This window comes from Typopeltis vanoorti, chromosome 25 (assembly GCF_054136105.1).
Source record: "Typopeltis vanoorti isolate ZY-2024b chromosome 25, IOZ_Tvanoo_1.0, whole genome shotgun sequence".
NCBI classification, from domain to species: Eukaryota; Metazoa; Arthropoda; class Arachnida; order Uropygi; family Thelyphonidae; genus Typopeltis; species Typopeltis vanoorti.
This window is the reverse complement of record NC_143573.1, coordinates 858,864-882,080: the sequence shown is the minus strand read 5'-3', so window position 1 is coordinate 882,080 and position 23,217 is coordinate 858,864. Positions and strand designations below refer to the sequence as shown.

The following is a 23,217-nucleotide window of genomic DNA, read 5'->3' as shown; positions in this document are numbered from 1 at the left end:
TATATTATTGATGATAGTGATGTTTTCTCACTGGTGCAGAAAACTACAGTGTACAGAGGATTTGAAATTGGAAGTGATCACCATTCAGTCTTGAGCAGGATATAATTGAATTTCATATTGTAAAGAACATGTAAGAAACTTTTAAAGTGAATAAAAGTCAAGCAGCTATCAGATGTGAACTGTAGTCTAAAATACACAAACATTATTCAAGAAAAAATGAAATAATTTGAGAATAGGAACTAAACCTTTTAGGTTCAGTGGCAAATCCTGAAGAAAACATTGATTGATTCAGGCAATGTTTTTTACCACTGTGCTGTCACTGATTATTTCATTTAGCAATTTTTCGAAGTAATTACTCCACATCAAGGCTATATTTTTCTGCAGTTTTCATGTCATCTCCAATTCCTTTTACAGCACTCTTTCCTCCATTTCTGTGCTTGTTCAACAACCTCCAGAATATCTTGTCACCTTCTTGAAATTTATTTTCTATTCATATTTCTGAATTTAGGGATGCAAAACACACTTGCTGAAATGATTATTTTACTTAATATTAATAAAATAACTCTTGACATTTCAACCCCTGTATTGAGGTCATCATCAGAAGGATACATATGTATAGGAATCCAAGCTACATGCTCTTGCACTCTATAAAGGTATAAACAAAATTAAAAATATTACACTCAACGACACGGTGATCAGCATCCATATTTCCGAATTTAGGGACACAAAACACACATGTTTGAAATGGTTATTAATAAAATAACTCTTGACATTTCAACCCCTGTATTGAGGTCATCATCAGAAGGATACATGTGTATAGGAATCCAAACTACATGCTCTTGCACTCTATAAAGGTAAATTAAAACTACTCTGTTAATTAAATTAATCTTTTTCTTAGCCTAACCTCTAGTGATAAAAAAAAATTAAAAAAATAAATAATTAATAAATAAATTAAATAAAAAACTACAATAAACTCTGCTAAAGTCCTCCTGTACTAAGATTCTTCTGGATTTGTACAGTTCAGATTGTTATACTACAATTTTCTTCTGGACTTGTTGTTCAAGTCCAGGAGAAAATTGTAGTTCAAGTTGCTATTGTACAGTTCAAGTATACAATAGCAACTTGTTAAAGTACAGTTCAAGTTGCTATTGAATGTTATGGGGGGGGAAATATGCTTCAAGTCTTCTGTAGTTGCTATAAAGGTTGCAAATGGGTCCTCCACATCCTTGGTATGGTTAGACCATCATTTTTGTTCAGATTTGGATTATGTTTGAGCATTTCACATGCTTCTTTAAAGTTCCCCTCGAACCAGGTTTTGGTGCATGTAGGGACTTCATGGGGTTGTAGTTTACCATTTGGTAGGTGTTGTGGTGCAATACCAAATGGTTCATTTTTTCTATGTAAGTTGTTCAATCTAAAACAACAGTGGCATTTCCTTTGTCTGCTTTTGTGATTATAATGCCCTGGTTATTTTTTAGGGATTTGAGGGCCAGTTTTTCCGTTTTGTTTAGGTTGCTGCTTAGTTTTTTGTTTGAATTTAGTATACAAGATGTTTCCAAGCATATTTTGTCTGCTAGATTGCCGGGGAGGGATCTTAAGCCTCTCTTGATATGATAAATGATATCAAGTTTGTTTACAGCGTCCGTGCGGTTAGCCTACTGGCTATGCGCTTTGCAACCATATGCCTGGGGAAGGAGTGTCCTAGGTTCGATTCCCGTCGGTGACGTGAGGAGCTGAAGGATCTTCCTCAGCCATAGCCAAGTTAGCCAGTCTTGGGCATGGACAGCAGGGTTTTTCCCCCAGTTTATTCTGGGGTTTTTCATCCCGCAAAGCAGGCAAACTGGCCTTGAGAACTCAACCCTACAGGCCATAGGATACACCAGAGCATAAGGCTGACCACCTTATCCTGTAAACGGGGTGAGGTCCGATGATCAATGGACCCTCGATACCGCAAGGTAAAAGAGGGTATAAGGAAGATGAGATGAGATGAGATGAGAAGTTTGTTTACTGACCTTGGTGCAATGCCATAGTTTAGACCTTTCTCCAGCAGTAAGTGTTCACCTTGGGTGAGATTGTAGTTTGATTGGTTGATAACCAGACCGTGGTCCGATGGTAGTTGGTTGTTCCTAACTTCGTTTGTGGATGATTGGCTGCTCCTTGTGATGTCGATTTGTGATTGGCTGCTCTTTTCGTTATGGGTTCCTGATTGTCTTGTGCTTTCATGTGGTTGTAGTGCTTGAAACTTCATTATTAATTTTTCCTTGTTTTTGAGTAATAGGTGCTTGGCCGAGTCGTCTGTGATCCTGTCTAAAATATCCCAAATTTCTGGATTAACATAGCTGGATAGCTCTAATTTTAGTTGTAAAATTGTGGCTTGAGTAGATGCTAAGGTTTTTTCGTGCCTTGTGGATCTGTTCCTTAACAACGCTTTTTCCAACCAGGCATAGTTACGGAGCACTTTAGCTGATGTAAACTTCTTCTTTAGTTTAATGCAGTTGGGTATTAAGTTGCTGTCTTTACACCATTTCAAAAAGGCTAGTCAATTAATTAATAAGGAAACATGTATCTTTAGCTTACCATAGAGGCTGCACCACTTGTGGGTTAAATCTCTATGTATTATGATGACTCTTTCTTTTAAGGTTACACGGTGATCAGCATTCATATTTCCGAATTTAGGGACACAAAACACACGTTTGAAATGATTATTTTACTTAATATTATTAAAATAACACTTGACGTTTTGACCCCTGTATTGAGGTCATCATCAGAAGGATACATGTGTATAGGAAACCAAGCTACATGTTCTTGCACTCTATAAAGGTATAAACAAAATTAAAAATATTACACTCAACGACCAAGATTTATTAGTCAGCTTTGACATAACTTCCCTTTTCACCAATGTCCCAATTAATGATACTATCTTGTGCCTACAAAACATATTTCCAAATGACATCACAGTCCTCTTTGCCCACATACTCCGCTCCGGATATTTCGTGTGGCAAAACAATTTTTACCTTCAAAAGAGGGTATAGCCATGGGGTCACCACTTTCCCCCCCATTAGCTAACTTTTATATGGAAGACTTTGTGCAACAAGCTCTAGAGTCAGCATGCCTAAAGCCCAAAATTTGGCTGAGATACATCGACGATATTTTCGCCATTTGGCCCCAAGGCCGCGAAATACATTCCTTAGCCACTTGAACAAACAACACAAATGTATCCAATTCACCATTGAAATGGAAAAAAACAACTCGCTTCCATTCCTAGACACACTCGTCACATCTTCCCTCAGGCTGTCTCTCCTTCTCAGTCTACCACAGACCTACACATACACAGGCCAGTACATACACAAAAATTCTTATCACCACCCAACATGAAAACTAGGGTTCATAAGCACCCTTAAACACAGAGCTCAAACGATTTGCTCAAATGAACAAGCTCTAAACCAGGAATACAAGACCATCAACTATGCATTTATGAAAAATGGATAGAGTAAAAAAACTATTCACAAGACCCTCCACAAAGATACCAGTAAGAACAAAAAAGATTTCAGGAATGCTATTGCCATTCCTTATGTTAGATGTTAGAGGCATTTCTGAAAAAATAGACAGAACACTACGCAAATACAACATTAAAACCACCTTTAAATCCCTGAATAAGTTCAGACACCTATTCAGTTCTTCTAAAGATCCTCTTCCACACCTAACCCACCCAGGGGTATACAAAATACAATGCACTTGACCTACCATACATAGGGGAAACAGGGCGAACCATCCCAATTAGGAAGACGAACACAAACAACACATTGAATACCTCCATTTTGGAAAAACCAGCCTTTCTGAACCATGCATTCCAAACATACCACAGAATTGATTGGAAAGGTACAAAACCTACACCGCACCAAAACCTGGTTCGAGAGGAAATTTAAAGAAGCATGTGAAATGCTCAAACATAATCCAAATCTGAACAAAAATGATGGTCTAACCATTCCAAGGATGTGGAGGACCCATTTGCAACCTTTACAGCAACTATTCAGAAGACTTGAAGTGTTTTTTTTTTCCCCCTCCCCTAACATTCAATAGCAACTTGAACTGTACAAGAAAACTGTAGTATAATAATCTGAACTGTACAAATCCAGAAGAATCTTAGTAATCTTAGTACAGGAGGACTTTAGCAGAGTTTATTGTAGTTTTATTTTATTTATTAATTATTTATTTTTAATTTTTTTTTATCACTAGAGGTCAGGCTAAGAAAAAGATTAATTTAATTAACAGAGTAGTTTTAATTTACCTTTATAGAGTGCAAGAGCATGTAGCTTGGTTTCCTATACACATGTATCCTGATGATGACCTCAACAGAGGTCAAAACGTCAAGTGTTATTTTATTAATATTAAGTTAAAATAATCATTTCAACACGTGTGTTTGCATCCCTAAATTCGGAAATATGAATGCTGACCACCGTGTAACCTTAAAAGAAAGAATCGTTTATTTATTTTTTTCTTACATTTTTCTCTGTATTCTCTAAGAGCACAAGCTAACTTATTTGCTATGAACTTTTGATATGATGTCTTCTTTTCCTTCACTGCCTCTTTAACTTCCTGTGTGCACTCTGGAGTTCTGATTTTTCTATCCTCGCACACCCAGGATGTCTAATGGAGTCTGGACAGATTGATTTGAACAAAACTTGTTGATAGGAAGTTAGTAATGATATTGGTTTTTCATCTAGTACTATCATACGACCGTTGTTCGATAAGTCCGTTCAAAAATGAAGAAAACAATTTTTTTGGGACATTTTTTATTTTTCAACATAGTCTCCTTTGTGATCTATACACTTAGTCCAATGATGCTTGAGTTTTTTGATCCCATCTATATAGTATGATTTGTCCAACTCTCCAAAATAGGCAGGTTGTTTCGGATCATCTCATCATTTGATGAAAAAATCTTTCCTTCAGACATTTTTTCATGTTTGTAAATAGATAGTAGTCCGAGGGAGCCAAATGTGGAGAGTAGGGGTGTGTGCAAAAGGACTTTGTAGCATAAATCAAACAATTTTGCAGTCACATTTGCAGAAGAGTGAGTGGGTTCGTTGTCGTGGTGAAAAAGAATCTTCTTTTTTGCCAAGTGTGGTCATTTTTCCTTTATTTCATTATTTAAATGATCCAGCAAAGATGCATAATAAACTCCGGTAATTGTTTTGCCCTTTTCCAAGAAGTCTATGAAGATTATGCCACGAGCATCTGAGACGACGGTGGCCATAACCTTTCCTGCTGAAGGAACGGTTTTTGCTTTCTTTGGTGCAGATTCCCCACTGGCAACCCATTGTTTTGACTGTTCCTTGGTCTCAGGCTGGTAGTGATGAATCCATGTTTCGTCCACTGTTACGAAATGACACAAAAATTCCTCTGGATTCGTTGAAACAGCTTCAAGCTGTGTTTGCAACAGTTCACACGTTGATGCTTTTGATACATTGTGAGCAAACTTTTCTCATATGTAAATGTTCATATAAAATATTATGTATGTGGCCATATGAGATGCCCAGCCTTACCAATTTCACGCACCTTCACTCTTCTATCGTCCATCACCATATCATAAACATTTTCAATAATTTCTGGAGTAGTGACTTCAACAGGGTGTCCAGAACGTTCAGTGTTACTTATGCTCATATGGCCACTTCAAAACTAAACTACTTATAAACCATTCTAATTGAAGTTGCAGACTCACCATAATGTTTATCAAGCTTAGCTTTGGTTTCCTGAACTGTTTTGCCTTTCAAAAAGTAATGTTAATCACTACATGAAATTCTTTCTCATCCATTTTTCACAAATCACAGTACTTGATCGATTTAAATGAACGCCAAACACAGAGTAATAGATCTTTCTGTCTGAAACTTAGTGTGTGATCCTCCAACAGTTACCTGCAAAAAATAACCTTGATACTTACTGTGTCACCATCTCTTAGACTTTGCACGGACTTATCGAACAGCCCTCTTGCTATCCTGTACACCCCTTGACTGTACATGTCAGCAATTTGATAATGATGATTTCTTTTCATATGTATTTTGTAAAATGTAAACAAGTTAGTTCTCCAAATGTATATTTTCCTAGTCTAATTATATATATACACACACATACACTCATACCAGCCACTGAATTAACAACCTTTATGCAGATGTACATAAATGTCACTTACACAGAGTATATGCAAAATATGTGGTCATATGTGGCATATATTCTAGGCAACAACAATTTAAAAATACTATTGGTCAGTAAGTGTCAGTAGTGGTGATCACAGTTTAAAAACAAAGAATCTTTCAGTTTGCCGAAGGGCTTATTGTGGGTGCCTATCAAAACAGCAGAGTTGACTAGTTTATCAAAAGATAAGATATCCCAGGTGTTTAATCAGTGGAAAAATAACCTACATTGCTTGTCTAAGAGGTGTGACTATTGTCCTAAGACAGCCTATCAGGAACAAGGTCATTGTCATCTGAGGATGTTGTATGGACAAACAGAACTTCCTGTGTGCAGCAGTTGACTGAAGCATTTAATGAAGGCTGTCTGTTCTCAACCCGCATCTCACTGAACTAGGTGCAGGGAATTGAAGAGGGTTGGTATTAGCAGTCACTAAAGGAAGTCCTACATGGTATTAAATAAGTTTCTTATTCAGTAACTGGTGTGTGTGTGTGTGTATATATGTGTGTGTGTGTATATATATATATATATATATATTATATATATACACACACACTACAGGGGCACTGCTCCCCTAGCGTCTATGGTGCCCAACCCCCTGAGTTCCGGGCTGGTAAACTGGTAAGAGTAGGCAAGCCGATAAGACAAAAAACGTGACATAAAAACGTTTCAAATTTTGGCTTATCTTTTTATATATATAGAGTAGATATATGTATATATATTTTTTAAATAGGTATAGAAGCCATTATGTCAGAATTCTTTAACGACACTACTACAGCATTCTATATAATTTTGATTGTGTGGGCAGCTGATCAGTATGATGCTACTTGTTGCCATACAGCAATTACCAAAAGGCATTGGTTGAGGTAAGCATATAATTAGTTTTTGAGATATATAATTCTGAAATGTTTTCATTACATTATAAACTTTAGTTTGCTTAATAAACTTTGTATGCTTACTTGATCGAATTTTTGAAAATTAAATCTGTTAATATTGTTTATTATATCCTGAGTTAGCTTTGCATTATTAGGTGGGAACACTCACCTAATAATGCATTGGTCCACACCTCTGTGCAGTCATGGCTTGCAGATGCCTAGGAACAGATTCCACAAAGTGTCAAACATCCTCCATCTGTAACCCGACCCATATTTGCTGCAACAACTCCGTCAGTTAACACTCATTCCATGGAGAATCAGCAGTTCTCACACCCTTGTTCTAGCATATCCCACACACGTGTCTGTTGGGTTACAGTCAGGGGAGTTTGGAGGCCAAAGCAATGTGGCGAATTACTTGTAGTGTTCTTCTAACTACTCAGTAATTGTATGAGCCTGATGGCAAGGTGCATTATCCTGTTGAAAGATGGTACCATGGTCAGGGTAGACCTCCTGCAGAATATGGATAGGAATGGTCAGCTAACAGGTCTCTGTACCATTCAGTGTTTGTGATAACTAATGGACCTATGGTGTGCCAGGAGAAAGCTCCCCAGACCATAACACCACCTCCACTGGCCTGTTGAACCCCAACTGTGCAACCAGGGAATAGGGCTTCGTGCTGTTTACATCAAATGCAGCCTTGGCCATCAGCTTGGTGTAGCAGAAAATGGGACTCATGGAAGAAGGTCATCATCATTCCAGACGACCTTCTTCCATCTATTGAGGGTCTATTGCCAACGTTCCTTGGCTCATGGGAGACGTTGTTTCTGATGCCTGACCGTCTTCATGGGCACCTTTGTTGGTCTCTGACTGTGGAACCCTAGGCAAAGCAATACATGGCACATCGTGCATGTGGAAATGGATTGAACTGCCTTGCTGTCGTACTGGTGGGTTAGCTGTGTGACTGTTGCACGTCATTGCTGAGATAGCAGTCGTGACACCCGATACTCACCTGTAGGATCAACCACACATAGCTGACCAGTGTGAACCCTTCTACTGGATGTTTCTGGATGTTCATGGTTAATACAGTACCGGTATACCCTTGATACAGTAATTTGTGAGCAACCAACAACTGGGGCTGTTTCCAAAATACTGACATCTGCCCTCCAGGCCCCAACTATCTGTCTGCATTTAAATTGACCTATGTTGCCTTGTTTTTCTGTTACTGGCAAACATTTATTGATTACGTGCAGAGGATAGGTGTACCTCTTTATAGTAACTGTACATGATGTTAATATCACATGGTACTTTTATTATTGCGACAAATATGTAAATGGGGGGATTGTTCCTAATGCAAAGCTAACTCAGTGTAGAAGGAAGTAATTTATTATGGGAGCTTCCAGCTTTAAAGCAAAATGCAAGTATTACTTGAGTTTTGCTTTAAATAAAAGTATTAACTCTTTCACTGAACTTCCCTGACATTTCCTATATAACCCCCCCCCCCCCACACACACACACTGAAAAATGCTCTCTGTATGCAATATTTCTGTGAGTATGTCTTGTTTGTTCTGTCAGTTGGAAAGTTCTGGGTTTACATCTTGCTGATGGTTTGCTAGCTAAAGGTGAATTAACTAATTTCATACGAAGGTAGTAGGGTTGCCATGCTACAAAGCAGGTTAACTAATCAGAGAAGACATGCAATTAGCACACATAACATACTGGCCTCGTAGCCTTAATTGACTTGGCCATGATTCCATGGTGGCTATGGATTTTTTTTGCAGTAAAGGCTAGAGGAGTAAATCACTTCAAGAAGAGACATCTGGTCTTGCCCGAAGTCAGGATATTATCAAAAGTAATTGAAGGTAGCTAACTTTGATAAAAGGACAACAGGCCTGTGTTTTGATAGCACTGAGGTTATAGTAAGCAGATCTGCATTTAAGGCAGTAGATATAGTAGACTTTGAAGATTAGAATTAGATTAATGAAGTGAATCAGTACACTATCAGCAAGATGTGACCACAGGAGCTATGTATAAGAAGTCTCTTCTTCTATACTTCAAGGTAATTTATTTATAGGTGGAAAAGTATACACTGCCATTGATGGGAAATTCAAAGAGAGAGATTGCCATCTGTCACAATCCACATTAGACCAGAAACTGGCTACCCCAGTTACAAAGGGTGGAATGTGCCTCCTAAGATGGTTGTCTTCTAAGTAGACCTTGGTGCTAGGCTTTATCAGATGCCTTGCAAATGCAGATGAAAGGTATCTGGTGCTCCTTCTCCTAACATGTTTTTCCAAACCTCTGTGCCTAGAAGTAGTGTCTATAAATGAAATCTATTCTGATGGCTATTTTTTAATTGGTGGCTTCTGTGTGATGAAGAAGCTGGCTGTTGCTGATCATTTTTGAAACAGTCTGATGGCAAACATTTTCTTTTTTTTTCAGTTTTTGTCAAGAGCAGGATTTTACAAATGTTCATACCTTATGCAGGATCTGAACCTGCAGTCGTCATGGTTAGCACACAGTGAATTTTACCAAACTGGAGATTTTGGGGAGGATCACTTGTTGCTATCTAAGCTATTTGAAATCCATCTGATGCCTCTCTGGTGAAACTTAAGAGGAAGAATGTGCATGTTCTTAGTATAGTAGGAGAAATTAAAGAGGTTTTTCCTATTTGACACTATTGTGCTAAAGGATATGAGGCTGTGAGTGGCTGAAAGAAGGACAGTTTCTAAAAAAATATTAGATTCCCTTTCCATCCAGATCCCTTGCCTCTTTCATCTCCTTTCATCCCCAACAATATATAAACCTCATCCCATCATCCCTGACCAAAATGCATAACTTTACACTTAGCAACATTGAAATGACATTTCTATTCTTCAGTTCAAAACACCAACCTATTCAAATCTTCTTGTAACAACATCACATCAGAACTTCCTGACATTGATCTTCCTAATTTAGCATCATCACCAAACAACTGAATATCCTCTTTCACTTCATGAACTATATCATTGATATAGTTAAACAACAGTGGTTCCAGAACAAAACCCTGTGGTGCCCTGCTCATCACCTTCCTTTTTTTTTGGCCATTCTACCCCATACACAACTTTGCTTTTTCCTATCACTCAACCATTCTTGCAACCAAGTGATCATTGCTCTTTTCTTCAGCTTTTTACTATGATAACTTGGCAACACTTTCACAATTCTCTCTCTCTCATGTTCTTCCTAGCAACACCTGCAAATCCCTTGCTAAATCATTCACTCTTCCTCTCATATCATTTGTTCCTACCAGCACTGTCCTCTCTACTGCATTTCCTCTTCTCTACACAACCTCAATCATTTTTCCTATCATTGTTCCTCTCAGACATTATTTTGACAACTGCTCCATTTCACACCTTTTCCCATATAGAACCATACTACTATTTTACACCATTCCACTGCAATCATTTATCTTTGACTAGGCTGCCAATGGCACCTTCCTTCTTACATCTTCAACTACCAGTCTCTTCTCTAAATGTCCTATGTCACTCTGCGCACTCATCAATTTGTTCTTCTACTGTTCTGCCATCTTTGCACTCTTCCTCTTTCTGAACTACTCTCTGCCATGTCATTCACCACATTTATACTACATTTGCTATTCCCAGTTTTTGTTATACTTCTCTGACTTGTATCATGCATGTCACCACAGCTTTCACGAGATCACTTGCTTGCTTTTTTTCATAACTTTCTTACCACTCATTTGCTGCTCTTTCACAGTATCACTTCGCTGTCAGATGAGCACTCATTCTTCTTGTTGCATTTCTTACTACTTTCACCGTTGGTCACTGATCCGTTACTGCCCATCAACTCCTCATTTAAATTGCACTTTATACACACCTCTCCTTCGATTCACCTTAAAAATCCATTATTTATCCACATAATCCAATGCATACATTGGATTATGTTACGTGGAAATTGGGATCTCATATTATATAATTTTAGAAGTGAATTTAGCAACCTTCTACTCCAAACAAACGTAGAGCAACAGTTCTCAAGGAACTGAAGAATACTACACTCGCCATATGTACCCTGAGCATTTCAAAAAAAAGTTTTTCCTATATTCCAGTATTTACCATTACATTACAGCGGATCATGTGTAGCCGTGCTTGCAGCATGAAACAAAGATAGCAACGTGAACACCAAGCGATGACAGGGAGCTTTGAGTCTCGCTACCTCACATAGACTTCTTGAAACTTTAAAACGATGAATCTGCAAACTAGACATTTTGGTAAAGGAAAAGAGTTTTCTGTGGTAAAGGAAAAGAGTTTTTTGCTGCCAGTGGACTCATGTCAGTTGTTGTACCAAAATCGAAAATTGGTGCTCAAACTCCTTAGCAACCTCAGCCAGCCATTTTTCTGTTCCATGTGCCTCCCCACTGTTAAACAGTTCCTAAACTTTGGTTAGCACATGGACAGCCTGGAACAGCACCTTATCATGCTCAAGAAGACCTTCTCCCAGAAAATCAACACAATTGGGAAAAAAAGGTCAAACAGTTCACGATCAATATCTCAAATCTAACATGCCTATCACCATTTTTTTTTCATGAAGCAACACCAGTTTGCTTCGTGAAAAAAAATGAAAAGTATAATGCCATCATTCTGAATTTCCATTCTAAAACCAATGCAGCATTAAAGGAGTCACTGACACCTCTCTGCACACTGCAACTTTGAACCCAAGAAAATTGTCAGGTGTCACCAATTTGGGTCCACGATTACTGGGAAAGACGGAATGAACTTCTCACACTTAATGAAAGTGACCTGTGGCACCCCAAGAAGCAGATTTGCAATCATATCGTCCATGAACAACAAGTTGGGAAGGCACAAACCTCTGGCATCATGTGTATTAACCTGGTGAGATCTGACCTACACAAAGTCTGAACAAATGTAGTGACTTCAACAAGAACTTGAAGACAAATGTCAAAGTGGAGATAAAGCATGGACAAAACATGGTTTGAGAGGGTTGCAGCTGATTACTAGGGTGATAATGATGCAAAGTGGTTTCCCTTTGCCTTCTTTGCCATAAGTATTTATGACTATAGCCATTTGTGTTTATGGGGCAGGTTTGTGTGTTCTGGGGATAAAAAAACCCAGGTTTCTGGTTGAAAAAAACCCCTACTTCCATATGAGACCCGGCTAACTCATCTTTCATCAAAAGAGGTGAAATATAAAGGTTCCTCACATCACTGACATTAATTGAACCCAGGTCTTTCCAACCAATGGGCTTCATCTATACTGACTGAGCTACAATCAAATTCTACAAATAACAAGCATGAAAACTGAACCTAAATGCTGCATACTTGATGCGGTATTTGACCTTTCTTTAGAAAGAGATCAGAAAATTTGGCTGAAATGAATACCAAAATGCCTCCAGGCTCTGACAGCATTTCTGTGATTGTTCTAAAGGCTGCAGAGTTGACTCCCACTATATGCCACCAAATTACACTTTCTTATTCCACTGTTATCTATCTTGTAGTCTGGAATTAGTCAATATATAACCTATTCCTAAGAAGGGTGACAAATCTTTACTCTCAAATTACTGTTCAATTTTCTCCCCTCAATTCTTTCTCCCCCCAAAAAGGAAAGAACAATTAATACCCAACTTCTACACAACCTTGAAGACTTTCATATAATAAATGACTGACAGTGTGGATTCCAGCACTGCCAACCGACAGGGGATTTATTAACCTATGTCATGCATCTATGGACAAACACCAAGAAAAGGTTTGACAAATCTTGAAGTGATTGCCCTTAATATCTCCAAGGCTTCTGACTGAGTTTGGCACAAAAGTGTATTAAGTAAATTCTTATGATTTAGTCTGCCCCCCCTTACTTCTGTGATTGGATAGCCAGCTTTTAGACATTAAATTAAACATACCAAAAAATTGTATTCTTGGTTTAATCCTTTATCCAAGTGTAAGCAAACAAAGTTTGCACCTGAAGTCAGTGGCGTTGATAGAGCTTTTGTCACCTGGGGCCGTCTGTGAGTTTGCTGCCCCTTTCAATACACACCAAAAATACTATAAAAAGTCAAAATGATGTATAGGTTAAGGTTCAAAGTTCTGCCTGGGGTGGACCTCCCCATAATGCAAAGTAAATATCCTTATAGACATACATAATGCTATGCATTATGGAAAGGTTCACTACCCAGACTGGTTTGAACCTTTATTGAGGTCTTCTTTATTGAGACCTCAATAAAGGTTGAAACCAGTCTGGGTAGTGACCCTATCCATAATGCATAGCATTATACATGTCCATAAGGATATTTGCTTTGCATTATGGGATACTAAGGCAAGTGATTTGAAGTTATTGCCTCTATATATGAGTTGCCCAGTCTGAAAATACTTCAGGTGCAAGCTTTGTTTGCTTACACTTGATTAAAGGATTAAACCAAGAATATAATTTCTTGGTATGTTTACTTTATAGTATAACCAAGTGGAAAAACATCCAGCATCTATCTCTAATCCAGAATATTTTAATAATAAGGTGTGACACCTTTTGGCTACTTGTATATGGAAATATGACTTCTGCATTACTTCAACCTTGGTATCATCTCTGGGTCTGGCCCCCACTGATGAGACCTCAATAAAGGTCAAAACCAGTCTGGGTGACCCTTCCCATAATGCTTAGCATTATACATGTCCATAAGGATATGTGCTTTGCATTATGGGATACTATACGTGATGCCCCTATATATAAGTTGTCCAGTCCTGAAAATACTTCATTTGCAAACTTTGTTTGCTTACACTTGGATAAAGGATTAAATCAAGAATATAATTTCTTGGTATGTTGGAAGTTTTTACACTTTATCAAGTGGAAAAACTTCCAACAGCTTTTAGACTTGTCATTGACTTTGATTGATGGCGGATGGTTCCTTATCTTCTGACTATACAATTAATACTGGTGTCCAAGAAGGCTGTATTCTTTCACCCATCCTCTTTCTTCTGTATACAGGCAATTCCCGGGTTACTAACAAGATACGTTCCTGAGAACGTCTTTAAGTCAGATTTGTATGTAACTAGGATCCCTGATGAACGGCGCATATGCGGTAATAATAACAATACTATAATGGTTCATATGTAGCAATAGTATTACAGTGTAATACTATAATAATAATACCACTGTACTGTAATAATAAGTTACAGAAACTATTGTGCTCTTTCTTTTAATTGAAAGAAACAGAACATAAAAACAAACTCATACGAAACATTTAGATAGGAGAAATTTCAAAAAAGAATATTAAAGGTTGCATCAATGTCTTGCTTACTGGAAGAGGCAGCATTTCTGAGGCAAGACAGTAGGCTAACATTAATCAGAAGATGATGATGGAGATAGTGCTAGAGAGGATGGTGCTGGAGAATCAGGATTTGATTCTGTTTCTGGAGGAGGGGAACTTACCACTGAAGTCGGTTTCTTAAAAATGGTATCTAGGGTTGTTTGCACAGCCTTTTTTTTTCATCATAAATGGTCTTGTAGCAGCTGATGTTCTTACTAATTGCATGGTAAACTGCTGAAAGTTAGGATCTTGCTCCTCAAGCTTAGCAAATCCTGCTTCAATTAGACCAAAGGCTTCAGCTAATTCTTTTGTTGTAAACTTTCTTGGCTCTGGATCTTCTGATTCTTGTGATTCTATCAGCTGCTTCTCTATCTTCATAAGGTCTTCATTGGTTAATTCTTGTGAATGGGATTCCAGTAAGTCAATGACATAATTTTCATTGATGACCAATTACAGTGCATTGCCACTATCTACCACAGCTTTTCTGGCTTTGTTATGTCTTCTGTGAAGTCACAAATATCTTCACAGAATTGAGGGCACAGTTTGTTCCACATCCCTTTGATTGTTGTTTGCTTCACTTCCTTGCAAGAATCAGCAATGTTCTTGATGGCATCATGGATGTTATAATTCTTTCAAAACTCTCTCAAGGTCATCACATTATCTTCCGTAGCCCTCACTGCTTGCGGAAATGTATGCTGTAAGTAATAAGCCATAAATGCAGAAATGACTCCTTGGTCCATTGGCTGTAGTAACAATGTCATGTTGGGTGGCAAAAATACGACCTTTATTTTAGGATGAAGGTCATCTGAAGATGTTGGATGTCCAGGAGCATTGTTCAGCACAAGCAGAATTTTAAAGGGAATTTTTTTATAAACAATAACGTTCCACAGCAGGAATAAAACAGTTTGAGAACCAATCTTCAAACATCACAAGTGTGACCCAGGCCCTTAAATTTGACTTCCAAATAACGGGAAGAGCTGCTTTAATAATGCAGCAAAATGCGGGTTTGTTTACATATACGAAAGAATACAGTTCCTGAATTATTAATTTAATTATCCTTATAGGGAGCCTTGGGGGCCCATTCGTAAGTATGGGACGCCGTAAGTCGAGTCATCCATAACCCGGGGACCGTCTGTATAAAAATCTACTCCATCTGACTACTAATTTAGCACACAGTTTTGTTGATGACAACATACTGAATGGCCTCCTTTTTGTGTGACCAACTTGCAAAGTGCAAATCATTGCCACCTGAGATCTTTAACCTCTAGTACTTTAAATTCTGATCTTCAAAACATTCATCAATGGGTTTTGATAACTTTGTCAGTTTTAATTCAAGCAAGACACAGCTCTGCATTATTTTCTACAAAAAAGAACTTCTTTCTTCCAATATTACCCTTGACAATACCCAAATCCCTCTCTTTCTCTCTCTCTCTTTCTCTTGGCATCAACATATCAGAAATATTGCCACCTCTGCATCCAAAATATTAGGTTTTCTCTTTCGCTCAAGGCATTACTTTTACTCCAAACATCCCCTTGCCCAATACACATCACAAACCCACCCATCTATTGAATACTACTCTCACATATGGAGTGGTGGCCCTAAGAATTTCCTAAACATACTGGATTCTATACAAGAATGGGTAGTTCAATTAATTGATGACCCTCTCTCTCACTAATAGACTCCACTCACTTTCACACAGGCATTCAGTTTCTGCTGCTGGAATCTTCTATTAATATTTCTGTAGCCACATTTCATTAGAATTGGCATCAATAATTTCCTCACCCTCTTTCAAATCCATCCAAATGTGTTTAGTAGCCAATCAACACTCTCTCACAATTGAACTCCCAAACCCTCAGAACAAATTTCTCTTCTTTGTTCATTCCTTCCACTTTTTTCCTTGAATAATTTCACACCACAGCCATATGTGTTTCCCAAGGAATACAGTCCACAGCTTTTCTTCAAATATGAACAAGTTTCTTATTGCCCATCCACAGGACTAGTGTAGTACAGGTTGAACCAATCTCTCATGGATCGGTTTTCCTTAAAAAAAATTAAAATAATAGTAAAACATAGCAGATCTTACATTTCCTTTGTTATATGCATTAACCCATGTATATATGAACTTGCTGTTATCTTGCTGATGCTCATTAAACATTTTATAAGGACATTCAAACAAGTCCAAGTACTGCAAGCATGCAACTTCTACAGCAACTCTCACACATAAACATATTGTGTGCTAGCCTGGCTGGTCGAGTGGTTAACGTATCTGCTCTCCAACCAAGGGGCTGTGGGTTCGAATTCCGCCATGAGCATGGATGTTTGTGATTGTCTGTGAGAAAACTAGTGCTGGTGGTTTGCGGTAGATGGCGTTGGTGGATTGAGTGGTGGAGACAGAGCTGTAGAGAAGGTGCCTTCCCTTGATCTCCCTGGAGGCGTCAAATAACAATTTTTAAAAAAATTATTAATAGAACACACAATTAATTAGGCACAAAAAGTTATCTTAATCTGGAGCATTCAAGCATACCAGCAAGCTGTTACTTGCTATGAATTTTAGGTTTGACAGTCTCTGGAATGTAATATTGCAATGCATGAATGTGTAAATACCATCCTTTTTGTTTGAATGGATCATGCTGTATATAGTTTGGACATCTGAGGTGAACAATGAATGTTTCTGCAAGTTAATGTCCACTGAAGAATAAAGGTGTCAAACCTGAATGTCTAAGTAGTGATGCATATCATTTATGTTTACATTTAAGCTATGGATGCTGATATTTGGAAGTGTTATTTTTATGAATTTTTGTTAGTTATATTATTATTATTATTATTATTACAAGACCTCCAGAGAGTCAGGGAATCAAGGGAGGCCTCATATTACTCTCATCACCTGTCATACCTTCTCTTGAATTTATACACACTGTCTGTACTTACAATGTACAAAGACAAGCCATTCCAGTCACTCTATGAGAGAAAAATCTAGCTCTTACCCCTCTTTCTTGACTATATTCATTCTCATCTTCCATGGATGCCCACGTCCTTTCCCCACCCTGCATAATTGAAAAATTCCATCATCATCATCAAATTCCTGATACCTTCAAGAGGTGTACAGGATATGATAGTACTACATGAAAGATTTACATCATTACTAACTTCCTATCTACAATTTTCCTCCAAATCTGTCTGTTAAATGTCAAGACTCCAATATTATCAGTTCTTATATTTCTGTCTTCTAAAGCAGTTAGAAGTTTCCTTCTAATTGAAAAATTTCATCGACTGGTATCCTTTATGACTGTTAGAAGTTTGTAGGTCTCTATCTATTATCCTCTTTATTCTCCTGTTTGCTAGCACCTACAGTTCACAAATTCTCAGTCTCTCCTCATAATCAATATTCCATAGTCCGAAAATCATCTTTAATTACCACCTTTCCACCCTCTTCACTGTACCTGCATCATCTTTGAAACCAGAAGACCAGATCTGTGCACAGTAGACCAGGTGAAGTCATATCAAAGCCTTGTCAAGAGGCAAAATGACTTTCTTATCCTTACTTGTCAATATTTGTTTTAGCATTGCAATTTTATCTTCTGAGATTTATTTGAAGTCTTTACTGTTAGAAGAACTTCAACTTCCTATCTACCAAAATTTGAAGATTGCTAGTCTGGTCAGTTTCTTCTAGTATAATCTTGCCAATATAATATGCCATTTGATGTCTCATTACATCAAGGTGTATAACTATACCTTTACTAAGATTGAACTGAACTGAAAGCTATTTTCACATGCCTACAATTCCAGCATAGACAAATCATTCTGCAAGATACTGTATACCAGTCACATTCTTGATTGGCTTACCTATTTTTGCTGCATCAGCAAATAGCTGGTGTCTCCTGTCAAATCCATCCCAAGTCATTAACGTAAAGATTAAATAACACTGGACCAAGGACTAACTCTTGAATACATCATGTCACTTTAAATCTTGCAGACTCATATTCCCTGTGCATCTTTTTGATATCTGCCTGTCAGCTATCCTTTTATCCAGATTAAAAAATTATAATTCAATCTCATATTGCATCCTCCATCTTATGCAACAGCCTTTCATGCTGTATCCTGTCAAAAGCCTGAGGGGGGGGAAGCATAATGGTACAGTAATCTGCCATTTATCCAACCATAGTGGGGAGGCATACTATTCTAATAATTGAAAGATTAGATAATCAAAGTACAATTACATTGTGTCGTACAGTTGACATGCAAGGGTCAATTGATTGAAAAGTTGTTTAGAAGGTCAAATAAATGGTTTACTGTATATATCCATTCCCCATTTAACTCAGCCATAAACATTATTCAGCCACGTTGATTCTGTGGTACGGCCTACCCCATGAAGCATTTCCAAAGAACAATAATCTCAAACACTTTAAAAAGAATATCAACAGATTACCTCTGCTGCTGACCCCTGCCCACACAGGGCATTTATTTGCTATAGGCCCTTCTGACTTTCGTATGTGGGAGTAATGGGTGCCTATGTCGCTAAAAGCTAACAACCTGGTGTATGCAACATACAGCTCAATGCTACTGCTACACTGGATGAAGAAAGTCGAGTGAATAAGGAGGAGATACTAGAGCTGGTGCATAAAGTGAATGGAGAAGATCTGAGGTATTTTTTTGTGAGAAAACAAGCAATACTGTGTTTTGGAAGAATTGAAGATTGTTGACCAGATTGTTTTCACTCCAATCAAAGATACTGTGGAGATCAGTGTTCAAGGAACTTATTACAGATGATCTTGAAGGTTGAGATGGTTGAGCACGGCAAAACTTGTCATGTGAATAGGAAAGTGGAGGACGCTATCATCAGCAAAACTATGAAAAGGGTTTGCACTCGATGAGAATAGGTCATTTATATAAATCAGAAAGAGGGTGTGTGAAATGATAGCGCTCCAAGGAACACTGGCATTAACACGAAAGTCTGAAGACAGAACACCATTAACCATTACACATATGGATCAATCTAAGAGAAAACTTGCAATCCATTTACTCAAGGATATAATAGTAATTTGTTGAGATGCCCTTACTGTCAGAATGTATAAGAATCCTTCAGATGTGAAGAGCAGTGGCACAGGTTTCTTCAAACATTTCTGTGAAATGGGCCCAGAGGGTGTGTTGTGATCTGGTCAGGAGATCTCTTGTTGATCTCGATTGGCAAAATCCTTACTGTTGGTTACTAATTAGATGACAGTTCTCCAAGTGTTGACTGTTGATGAACTTCTCCATTATTTTGGATAAAATTGAGTGAGAACAATATATTGATAGCTTGATGGTAGACTTTTTTTTTTTTTTTTGGGAACTATATATGGGCTTTCTTCCATGCAATAGGGTGGATGTCAGGTAATTAAAATTTAGTGTATAGATGATAAAGAACAGGTGTTAGTTCATGAGCACATCTCTTGAGCACAATGGATGGATTCCCTCAGAACCGGCTGCCTTTATGGTATCCAAATTATTCAAGATTCTTCTGATGTCTTTCTGGCAGATGGTCAGGAGGCATAAGATGCAATGTTCTATCCAAAGAATGAGGTAATTTGTCATGGTCATCTATAGAGTAGTTGGAAGAGAAGAATAAGCCAGGATATCCTTGTCTTTAGGCGATAATGCAATGCTACCATTAGGGTGAGATAGAGGAGATAGCACTGATGGATAAAGGTTGCATACAATGGCTTTGGTGAGGGGCAAAAGGTGTGACTGTCAGTGATATAAGCAACAAGTTTTCTGCATTTATCCTTGTTGAATTAATGATGGTTTTTCAAGCGTTGCAGACAACTTTTAGGCTGTGAAGGAAACTTGTCTCACACCACTTGTGATAGGTTGTTTTTTGAATGCATGTGAACATAATCGAATATATGTTATTTATTTATTTTTTAATGTTGAAGGTTTTTTTTTTTTTTATACTGCTCTGAAATTATTTAGTTTTTCTTGACGTTAGGAGAATAGACAGTATGGATATGTTCAGGATGATAGACTCCCAAACATGTTTCCCATACTTAAAATATCCACCTTCCTGGCCATAATTGGGATGACAGTGCTCTTTATATTTCACTGTGCAGACTGATCTTTCCAAATAAGTGGATACAGAATTATATACTTGCTCATTGGTAAGCCTTATGATGCATACAATTAAAGTTTAGTGTATAGATGATAAACAACAAGTGTTAGTTCATGAGCACATCTCTTGAGCACAATGGATGGATTCCCTCAGAACTGGCTGCCTTTGTGGTATCCAAATTATTCAAGATTCTTCTGTTGTCTTTCTGGCAGATGGTCAGGAGGCATGAGATGCAATGTTCTATCCAAAGAATGAGGTAATTTGTCACGGTCATCTATAGAGTAGTTGGAAGAGAAGAATAAGCCACGATATCCTTGTCTTTAGGCGATAATGCAATGCTACCATTAGGGTGAGATAGAGGAGATAGCACTGATGGACAAAGGTTGCATACAATGGCTTTGGTGAGGGACCAAAAGGTGTGACTGTCAGTGATATAAGCAACAAGTTTTCTGCATTTATCCTTGTTGAATTAATGATGGTTTTTCAAGTGTTGCAGACAACTTTTAGACTGTGAAGAAAACTTGTCTCACACCACTTGTGATAGGTTGTTTTTTGAATGCATGTGAACATAATCGAATATATGTTATTTATTTATTTTTTAATGTTGAAGTTTTTTTTTTTTTATACTGCTCTGAAATTATTTAGTTTTTCTTGACGTTAGGAGAATAGACAGTATGGATATGTTCAGGATGATAGACTCCCAAACATGTTTCCCATACTTAAGATATCCACCTTCCTGGCCATAATTGGGATGGCAGTGCTCTTTATATTTCACTGTGCAGACTGATCTTTCCAAATAAGTGGATACAGAATTATATACCAGCTCATTGGTAAGCCTTCTGATGCATTCCGATTTGGTACTATCTAGTGGCTGGCCTGGGGAACTGCTTTGGTGCTGCGCTGCAAATAGAAGAGGTTCTTGGGATCCATATTATGTTGGGCATGCCCTTGAAGGTGATGGAATGATAAAGAATAGGATCCTCTTGAAGAGGAGATCTTATCCCTCACTCATGCAATCTGTGTTGCATAAGTGAGGGATAGGATAGAGGATAGTATCAGTAATAAAATGTTCTTGTTTATATAGTTTGTGATTTTCTCCAGTTTTACAGATTGCTTAATCAATAATTAGCGCTTCTTGTTATTTTCAGACTGTGCAGTTTTCATTTCAGTAAAGCATTATTAATTGAAAATATGTAGACTCAAAAATTTGACCTTTCAATAATTATATAACTTTATTTGACACACATAATTAAATTGCTACATTCTTGGTCATTTATAACTTGAATACTTTTTTTTTTTAATGGAATTTCAATGTTATATTTTGGTGATTTTTCATTTGACTACATATAACACTAGTTACTACCAGATTCACCAATCTTGAGAAAACAGATATATTCATTATTTTTTAAATCCCAATCTCTGTAGATCTGTTTAAAAAAAAAAAAAAAATCATAAACAATGCATTTAGTAAGCTCCTGGATGAGATCTCTTTAGTAGGCTGTAGTAACCATGAAATTTTTGGTTAGATCTAATGATCTATCCATGTGGCAAGACTGATATGCAAGTCTGAATAACATTAAAAGGATGATAGTTAATTTTATAATATCCAGTTTTAAAAGACAGTACAGAAGTGATGTACTGTAAATATTCAAATTTATTCATGAAAAATGGATTTTCAGTACACTGTTCTTTATTCCTTGGAATTGAAAAGTGGCTTCAGTGTCTGTAAATATAAATTTAAGCTCATGTTATCTGCAGCTATCTTTGTTTATTTTTTCATAACATTACAGAGACTTTTCCCCAAAAGTCTCTGTAATGTTATGAAAAACACTTTCACTTTAGCAGGATGTGAAAACTTCTGGTAAGAGATGCATAAATGTAAACAACTTGTAATTCATTGCGATTATTTCTCTGTATAGTAGAGTTATACAAACCATCAAACATTCGCAAGGTATATGGACCATGTGAATCTTTTGATATTATAAGAATTATCCAAGGCCATTAGAAGAAATAAGTTTACAATGTTAAGGATTTTGTTGGACATTAAACTAAACTCACAGATTAATGATGAGTTTCTGATCCAGTGAATGACCTTACTTTAACTTCTTGTGACGTGCATTAATAACATCCACCTAGTTAACTGAGCAAATTTGAATAGTCTTATGATTTATACATAGCTTTCAAGAACTTAATAACACATAATGATGCACAGAAAAAAATTGAAATGGATAAAAAAACTTAGATAATGTTTATTGAAGGCAGGAGGCTGTTTAGCTATCTTCTACCTTACTTGTGAATCTTCCAGCACCTGTTTTACCATTGGAGTAAGATATTGTGGTACTGATAGATGGTGAACCTTTTGTTATCTGAAGGAAAATATTTATACTGGTAGAAGAAATTTCCTGGCTGATGTGTCACAATGGTCATTGTCTTTCTAGGGAGGGGAAAAATAGTGAGAAGTGTGTATGCTGACCAGAAGTCACCAGGAAATTGACTATTGGCTGATTGGTAGACCAATCAGCCAATAATCAAGCCCATTGAGTAGCAGACTTATAATTAGAATATGGGACAGTGAGGTCAGACATATGAATAGTTCTGCTGAATGTTTGCATACGGCATTGAAGTTGTACAGAAAGTTCTTGTTTTACCTTCTGTATATAACTTCTAAATTTTCAGGAACTGTACAGAGTAAAAAAATAGGGATAAACATAATACTTATAGATTTCCAGCTGGCTCTCATAAAGAGAAAATTTTCAAAACTTCCA

General features: G+C 37.3%; 1 protein-coding gene across 4 annotated transcripts in view; it reads left to right on the top strand.

Annotated features, from left to right (window-relative positions):
* LOC150092475 (membralin-like) overlaps nucleotides 1–23,217 on the top strand; it is a 452,321-nt gene that overhangs the window by 319,356 nt on the left and 109,748 nt on the right. For all 4 annotated transcript variants that reach the window (XM_090414438.1, XM_090414435.1, XM_090414436.1 and 1 more), the window contains exon 10: nucleotides 6,920–7,052. In XM_090414438.1, the coding sequence (XP_090270564.1) occupies nucleotides 6,920–7,052 (133 nt within the window). The remainder of the gene's footprint in view (nucleotides 1–6,919; nucleotides 7,053–23,217) is intronic.